Here is an 8,806-nt window from a genome sequence, read left to right on the forward strand (position 1 = left end):
CCTGCCCTTTTTTAACTGACAAACTAAATAAAAGCAAAATAAAAACAAAGCAATGGTGACTAAAACAATGGTCCGTTAGCATATTAGCGTTTCTGACGCTAGAGAAGGGGACAAGACACATGGTGGCACGAAAATGGCTGATTACTACTTCCAGTTCACAGAGCCGGTTCGCGGGGTGGTCTGAGCTGCTTTTGTCGTGCATTCCTTTTGGCACTGCTGCCACAGCGCCGCAGTCAATGGTGGCATGTTATCGGTTAACTGGTAAATTGTGGGCACTCGGGTGACACAGTGGTTAGGTGCCTGGCCACCACCACAGATGTTGTGGGTTCGAATCCACTGTGGTGCATCTGGCTTTTGTCGGGCGTCTATACAAACACAATTGGCCCATGTTCAGGGGAAGGAAGCCAGGCGGAGAGGGTGATATCACTGCATGTACGATTATGGGCTGGGGCAGCATTGTTGGGGGCGGTGGGGCTACTCACTGGCAGTAGGATACAACAGCAGTGACAACACTGCCGGCCCGGCTATGAGCAGGGCCGGATTTACCCGCCCAAGGGCCCCCGGGCTAAACAACATTTCAGGGCCTCCCTGGGCTGCGCGGTGTGTTTCGGTTGCGCGGCCGGAAAAAATGGGGTATTTTGTTTTAATTTTGCTGTAATTATGGGGTACCCAGCCCCCCCAAAGGAGAGAGGCAGGCAGGCAGACAGACAGACAGACTAGTTGCTGAATGGATGCAGCCACTAGTAGCCAGTAGTGCACTAATGCAGTTTTACAGCAAAATATTTCACAATGTGCTCTATAAAATCACAGTAAGAGAGATGAGCAATAAAGAAAGAGTAAAGCCACTAATAGTGCACTAATGCAGTTGCCAGCTTTACAGCTAAATATTGGGGGTATTTTATTTTAATTTTGGTGTAATTTTGAGGTACCCAGCCCCCCAAAAGAGAGAGAGAGAGAGACAGGCAGATAGACAGACAGACAGACAGACAGATCGATCGCTGTGCATGCATGGTAGGCTTTAGGGCTTTCCACAGCTACCCCACAACACAGCGTCACTCATGTTTTTTTGCCCCCCAGCCCCGGGCTGCAGCCCACCCTAGCCCAATGGTAAGTCCGTCTCTGGCTATGAGTTAAAACTCAATTGGCAAAAACGACTAAATTGGTAAATTGTGGGAATTCAACTGCTTTATCAATTTACTTATTTACTTTTTTTTTGTGCTAATAATTTCTGTTTTTGTCTGTAGGAAACACAGCTGTGGAGAGCAAGAGGCATGTACCCTGCCATCACCACAGCTACATCACAACCTGGATGACAACCAGGTAAGAGTCTGACTTTATTCATGCTTTTTGGACCATTTTGCAACTCGAACAGGGCTCTAACAAATTCGCACGGCAACTCAGGCCGCTCAGTGGTGGAGGGGGGGCCAATCAGAGGCAGGCGGGGTGTTACGGCGGGGGTCCACTGGGCTCATCAGCGGCGTGTCTCCGTCACCGTCAGGGAACATTCCCTTTTTAATCTATGAAGGGTGCTCCACTGCCTACAATGTGTTGTGTTGCGCTGCGTTCGGTGACTGCATCAAACCTCAAAAATTGCCCCCGTTTGTTTTTTGACACACTTTCCTTTTTTGACACACGTCCAGTTATGTATAAAATATATACAATTGGGGGCGGAAATCGCCAGGTACATGGCGATGCGATTACATATCGATTCCGAGGGTCATGATCCGATTAATCCCGATAAATTGGGCTATGTTACGATTCGATTTAATCCAGATTAATCATGATTAATCACTGTGTGACTAATAAACAATGTGCTTTCTAATGATTATGAATATATTCTTTCACAGTGCACGTTTTTAACTCAAATCTTTGCTTCTGGGGGGGTCCATAGAACAAAATATTTTCAGATGGGGTCCGTGGCCAAATACAGAACAGCAATAAACAGATTAATCGAACACTCAGGCCAGCTCCTCCCCATCAAACTCTTAGAAACATTAAGCAGCTTTCTTTAAAAAAAAAGATGTTTGTACAAGCATACAACAAATATATATTAATAATGACATAAGATGTCATGTCATTAACAAATACAAAAATCACACCCGTGTGAACTGAGTGGTGCAGTGACGTCACACATTAACCATAGCAACCATGCTCACCTGTGCGTGGGGCCACGTACACGGGTACACGTACACGGTTACAGACAAAGCTGGTTGTTGGAGTGGTTTGCACCACTCAAAAATACATGGGCAGGATTTCGGTTGAGGTCAGCAGCACTCTTTGTCAAATTGTCTTTATTCTTTGTTAGGACAAAAAAGGTGCTTTTATTTGTTTCCTTATTCAGGGATTTAATTTTCAGTTACTGATCTTGTCATTAAAGAAGTTTGGGGTCAGTTCTTGAGACTATATATGTTGCACTTTTCTGTTTGTTTGCACACATTAAGGAGCATTTGGTTTAAAGTATTTTACAAGTGTATGGCAACATTTTGGATTCTATGACGTTGAGGGGACACAGGAACTCGATACAACTCACGTGTGCAAGTTGTGTGAAAACAAATCAGAAGGTGATGCCAACTGTACAGCCGCTGACCACAAGTCCCTCAGGCATTCATTACCTTTTATTGTATTTGTATTTGATTGCAATTGGTTTTCTTTTAGTTGATTTTGAGAAACCGTGGATTTTCTCTGACCCATTTCCCTCTGTTCCCTCTGCCTCCTCCAGGACAGCAAAACCAAGACCTGGCCTCCCAAGGCACCGTGGCAGCACTCTGCTGCCCACAGCCACACCAACACCATGCCCAATCCCAGCTCTTCCTTGTATCCGATGAACCTGCCTCCTTCCTCCCAGTGGAGTGACTCCATGCAGATGCTCCAGTCTCCGGTGTGGTCGACGGCCAGCGACTGCTCCCCCTCCACTGGGATGGCGTCCGGGTTCCCCTTCGCCCAACAGCAGCAGCAGCAGCAGCAGCAACAACAACAACAACAACAGCAACAGCACAAACCCATAAGCAAGGGATTCAAATCCTTCCCCATCAAACACGAGCACCGGCCCTCCTACCTCCACCAGTACTGATGATGGGGCTGATTTGAGCCCCAGTGTATTATTGTGGTGGTGGGGGGGCCGTATATATTAGCTCTGGTTTGATTGGCTAAATGCAGTGAAGCTGCGACCATTCAGCAGCAACACCCGTCAAATTTGGGCAGAAACATGTCAGCCTTGGGGAGTTCATACGCCAAGGCCAGAAGAAAAATAAGTACACACACTGGCTCAACATTTTTTTGTATCTATATTTTTCCATGTCCCAACATCCCCATTTTAGAAAAAAGAAAAAGACACATTTTGAACTGCCATGTTAAACTAGAAGCGACACGTTTCATGCCAACAGTAGTTGGCATCCATGGTAGTTTCCTGTGTTGTTGAGCCGTCGTCAACGTGTCTCAGTTGAGTGCTGGAGAGACGTGGTCGATGGTCATCGACCCAACTATGCTTCCACAGCTTAGGTTGTGTAAAAGGAGATGGTTAGAAGTGGGCAGGGGGACTCTAGCGAAAGCCCTCCGTCGTTGCCCCATAATTAATATACTGTGTCTACATAGCTGTAACTGCCAAATCTCATGTCAGATGACTCAGACTTACAGCTACCACCTACTGTTTCATAGCTTGTACATTACTGAAGTTAAAATATAAATATTTAGTTCTTTTTATTAAGAGGCTTTGAGCAGGCTCAGCATAAATATAGTAAACCAGTGCAAGAGGTGTAATTTGAAAAGGAAATACACTACTTTTTTCAACAAACTGACAAGAGTTTAAAGAATTATAGCAGTAAACTATGTGCCATGTTGGTATTGATAGCACTTGCAGAATATTATTTTCCAACCAAAGCGTTGTTCAGAAGTTGAAATGGTGCTGAAGAGATGCAAGACGGTTTAAGATCATTTTTTTATCTATAGTAAAGTTAACATGCCCTGCTGTAAGATCGCACTACTAGGGGACGTCTTTACTTCCCCCTCGAGCAAATTCATTTCCTCTTCCTTAAAAATTGGCAGGTTTGCTTCAGAATGACACTAACTACTCCTAAAAGAAAATATCCTAACTTTTGTTTCATTAAAATACAATATTTTTCTTGTACAAATATTGACAGTATTAATCTTATTTTTGTATTTTCTTACATGTTATACCATTACTGTATGTTATTATACTATAGGCATATTACATAAGACATATTTTTCCCCCTCCGAGATGTGAAAAGCACATTTTCTTTTTCTTCCTTTCCTACAGAGTTGAATTACACCATTATATATATCTAAAGGTTACCAAATATGCCAGGCTAAAACACTAAAACATTGTTTGTGTGAAGAGGGTATTTTGGGCCCTTATTTCTTCGGTTTCTATGGCAAAATGGGCTATATTTAAAAAAGGCCCAGAATGTTAACTTTTTGTGATGTTTGCGGATGCCAATGTTGCCTGTATTTATGAAAAATGACACCATGTTTTCTGAAAAACTAACATACTTAACATGTTTACAAAGAATTGTTTGCTGTATATACATATAAATATATATCTTTTTATAGTTATGTGCTTTGCACAATCAAGATATAGGGTTTGTTGCTTTTGTCTGTGTTCTCTCCCAAACTGTTGCAGCCTCTTTTTTTTTTTTTAAAGACATCATTTATGACCTTGGACTGTAACTGTTAGCATTTCTCAGCTGTGTCAAATGGTTTACTAGTGGCTTCTACAAAAAAAGAAAAAAATGTTGCCCTGATAGAAGATATGAGGGGCTGCTTGGCTTATGTTGCTTATTGTTCTCTTGAGCTGGCAACTAAATCTTTCCAAGTGTACCAGCAATGCAAAAAATGAATAAAAACGACTAGCAATTCAAAGTGTCTTTGTCATCGCATTTACTAAAGGATATACAATGATGAAATTGTTGAATTCATAATTCATTCATATCTTGAACATACACATTTGAAACCAACCAACCAGTTGTGAATTAAATTCTGGGATATATTCAAACCTTTTGTAAAAAAATATATGTACTAATCAACTAGAAACATCGTGTGTTGGGTGGAAACCTCATGTCCAAAAGTAGCATATCTACAACTTTTGATGCTTGTGTGACACTAGTATGTAGGGCATTCATTTAAGAAACGTTTTAATACAGTGCCTGACAGCAACGATATGTTCACCAAGTAATGCGATTTTAAACAGTGCAAAGGGCACATTTAACCTCACAAAAAATAATCTGGGAACCCATTTGCAAAAAAAAAGAAATCCTTTAAATTTGCCTCTGGGGCACCGATCCCCGTGTAGAGACCGGATGTCGGCCCACTCATTCTCCATCCTTCCTCTTCTGGTGGTTCTTTGTTTACATTCCTAGTGACAACCGACAGATTCAGCTGTGGAGCTCTGAATCTGTCTTGAGATGAGAGATTACCCAAAAAGTGACTGGAGTGGCAACGATGAGATTCCTGTTCTTAGTTTGACAATTATCCACTTATCTAAACAGACAGTGTGTTGTGATGGCCTTTATCATGTCTCTTCATGTTTATCTGTAGCTGCCATCGATGTTGCTGGTTCTTCACTGGTCGACTTGGAATCGAAAAACACAAAACAGGTGAATATTTAGTGGATTACAACATAACGTCTCTGGTGTAAAACTGTAAACTTCATAGGCCTATGTCCAAAACGTACTTTTCAGGATTCAAATTCTAAAATAGCAAAAGTAGCAGATCGTGAAGCACCATGTTTTGAGCTTACAGATCTGCTACTTTAGATAAGGGATTTACACCCAGCAACAATACATATCTGGTTGAACATGTCATGTTGTACAGATCTTATATCACAGGTTTCTTACCTTTGAAGATGGAGGGATAACATCAGGGCTTGCATCAGCTATGGTTGCCAGATAAACAATGTTGCGGTGCAGGATCTGTTGATATCTGGTTAAAAAACAAACAAAAGAGAAAGGTTTTACTTAATGGTAATGAAACATGACTCACTGTCGTGATCCATCTGCTATCAAGGCTAAGAACAGCTTGAATGACTTACTGTACACACTCTGCTGCCCTTCCTTTCTGCATGTATTCCGTTATACATCTTACTAACTGGTCGTTTTCATCAAGCAACTGGAATAAAAAACAAGAAATGTACACAACAAAGACAACAGTCTGAGTTATTGTTCAATTATGTCAGCAGTTAACAAGTGCCACCTGAAACTTGTAAGAACATATTTTCCAGTGACTTGCCATCCCCTTTGCTCTGGTTCATAGGAGCTCCTTAGCCGCAATTTGCAACACTAGATTTTTGAGTGGTGCAGCCTCATTACGGAGCTTTGTGTCCCTGGCTGGCTGGCTGTGTCCGAGCACGAAAATAGCATTTGTTGGTTTTCACTACTAAAGGCTCATTCATAGTCTGGATTTTCGGTGGTGAGGTGACCACCGCTCCGGTGGTGAGGTGACCACCGGAGCTGAAATAACGTTGAGTAAAAACAGAGAGAAGGGCTGGGGGCCTGGGGCGGTGGAGGTGGTTTGCTCTTCGGCTCGTGATGTCATGTTGTAGTTCGGTGGTCACCTCACCACCGAAAATCCAGACTATGAATAACTAAGTGTCACTGTTGCGCAGCCTAACACACACACACACACACACACACACACACAGTATACCGGTATGATGATTTTGGGTGTGACAGTACAGTAGAGGGACCCCCTGGGGACCCCCACACGGTAACTCTGTCATTTCGCAACGGATGCGGGCGGCTCGCCAAAACCGACCCGGCCCCCTGGGCGCGTTCCTGTGGGTCTGGAAGTTCCGGGGACCCCCCGGGGACCCCCACACGGAGTTGCACCACTCACTTCACACAGGTGTGATTTTTTATAGTGACCTTTGACACAGGAACAGCGAAATTGCATAACAGCGACACCTCTGTTAGTAAGTCTGGGTACCACTACCAGTAACGTTACGACTACGAGGCGCTATCAAATGATTTGGTAAACCTTCTAACACTTATGCAGCGTTCAGTTTATTGTTTAAAAAAAAGTTTAAAGGGAGGATCATTGCCTGCATCATGTGTAATAGTTCTAACGATCATTGGATTCCCCTCCTGCTAACGTTAGCCACCTGGCTAACATCGGCTACGGCTGGGAGTATTATATTATTTTAGTGCTAGCTGGACATCCATACAGTCAGCCTACCCTCTGTATCGTTTCTTGGTTGATTGTGGCTTTTCCTCGGAGTCTCTTCGGTACGAAAGCGATAGACATGTTGATGTTGTTAACAAAACATTACTAGCCTCCAGCTGGAAGTATGCATTACCATCATTACCTGGCAACCAGGCAGCTAGCCAATCAGCACGACAGTCACTCTGGGCTATGGGATCTACTGTTTGTTTTTGTTTGGGGCAAGCTGATCTCGACTGAAATCAAATCATGCATTGCAATTCGCTCAGCTTTCACATTACGATGGTTTAAAGCAGAGCCTAATATAGAGTGGTCCACTATACGTAATGCATTAGAGAAGGTGCTATTACAGCTCATAAATATCCCATACACGTCATACACACTGAAATGACAACGGTATCAAAACATATTCAAGCAAGTGAAATCCATCACACTGCTGCCACCTTGTGTTTACAGAAAGAACTGACGGAGATTTGAACTTGTAGCAGTTGAACTGTGATTCCTATATACGGACCTTCCTTCTTCCTCTCCTTTCTCTCTTGTTTCTTTTAATCTTATTTATTTTTCATCTACTTATCAGTTATAGATTCTATATTGGTTGATTATTTAGTATGTTATTTTCTTTTCTTTTACAATTTCAGGCGCTCACCTTTGAAAACACTAGGTTCTGTCTGCCTGGCAGCCAAAAAAAACCAAAACAAGGGGACCACTGCTGTGCCAGAGAATTGAGATACTAGCACTGTTTTTGACCAGTTTGTGACCAGAGCCTCTGGTTTTGTTATTAAAATGAATATGAACTTGTTTTTAGTTTTTTTTGCATTATTGTCTAGAGGGAGTGCATCACATGCTTGCTTTATAGAAGTGTATATTTGTAAAGTGTACGTCTAAATGTTCTGATGAATTGAAAATGGTGGACGCTGTAAACAAGTGTAATGCATTATCAGTGTGTCGTCCACAGTATCAGTCTTTGTATTGAGTTTCATGTGAAATATACCCATTCTGCAAACTGTTAATACATACTTCAATCAAGTCTCCACTAGACCACTACACCACTGTGGCCTTTCTAGAGGCATAGCAGACACTCAGGGACGGTATTAGTTAGTTTTCCATTGGGTAAATAGGCAGGATCCTGTCCAAGGAGGAATAGCTCTACTAGGCCTATCAAAAATAAATACCTTTCTGTCAAAATGTGAATTTGATCATGGATTTTGGGGTAAGTTGGAAAATGTAGGGGGAAAAAATAATAAAATATTGCCAGGAGACCTGGTCTGGTGCAACTCATGTGAGAGGCTCAGCCTACAACAGCAACAATTAAGTGTCTACTGATGTGAGCAGACACTTAAGGTATGTAGGCCTACTGTATACTACATATTACCTCAGAGTCAGTCCTATAGGCCTACAGTATGTCTATGTGAACTTGCAGACTGTGTGATGTTCTCATCCACATCTCCAGAGTTTGAGACAGTCCAAGGGCCAGGTGAACCCCATGTACAGTGGACCAAGAACAAAGACAACATTTTTGCTTGTTGGAGTCAGAGACCAGTTGTACTATGATGAAGGACCAAAAGGCGTGCCAAACGGGAAGGGACGGGCTGGGCACAGGCGACCCCAGTTGAAAAACATATTAAAAAAATCT

The 8,806-nt window shown here is 42.6% G+C and overlaps 2 protein-coding genes across 3 annotated transcripts in view; one reads left to right on the plus strand and one right to left on the minus strand.

Moving 5' to 3' along the window:
• The window catches only part of garre1 (granule associated Rac and RHOG effector 1), a 56,380-nt gene extending 51,505 nt beyond the window's left edge, over positions 1–4,875 (plus strand). For both annotated transcript variants that reach the window (XM_079497081.1, XM_079497082.1), the window contains exons 13-14: positions 1,245–1,320; positions 2,720–4,875. In XM_079497081.1, the coding sequence (XP_079353207.1) occupies positions 1,245–1,320; positions 2,720–3,070 (427 nt within the window). In that variant the 3' untranslated portion in view covers positions 3,071–4,875. The remainder of the gene's footprint in view (positions 1–1,244; positions 1,321–2,719) is intronic.
• Positions 4,876–5,130: 255 nt separating this feature from the next.
• ss18l2 (ss18, like 2) lies at positions 5,131–7,359 on the minus strand. Its single transcript, XM_079497086.1, has 4 exons — positions 7,186–7,359; positions 6,044–6,120; positions 5,850–5,934; positions 5,131–5,584 (listed from the first exon to the last, which is right to left on the minus strand). Exons 1-4 carry the CDS (start codon positions 7,252–7,254, stop codon positions 5,525–5,527), a joined length of 291 nt encoding a protein of 96 aa, XP_079353212.1. The 5' UTR covers positions 7,255–7,359; the 3' UTR covers positions 5,131–5,524.
• Between the last annotated feature and the right edge of the window lie 1,447 nt (positions 7,360–8,806).

Source organism: Electrona antarctica, assembly GCF_951216825.1.
Source record: "Electrona antarctica genome assembly, chromosome: 3".
In the NCBI taxonomy this organism is placed as follows: domain Eukaryota; kingdom Metazoa; phylum Chordata; class Actinopteri; order Myctophiformes; family Myctophidae; genus Electrona; species Electrona antarctica.

Coding starts and splice junctions, on each gene's coding strand:
- ss18l2 (XM_079497086.1), bottom strand. CDS start 7,254: ATGTCTATCGCTTTCGTACCGAAGAGACTCCGAGGAAAAGCCACAATC. Junction 5,935..6,043: donor AGGGCAGCAGAGTGTGTACA/GTAAGTCATTCA, acceptor TTTTTTAACCAG/ATATCAACAGATCCTGCACC. Junction 5,585..5,849: donor TTATCCCTCCATCTTCAAAG/GTAAGAAACCTG, acceptor TTCGATTCCAAG/TCGACCAGTGAAGAACCAGC.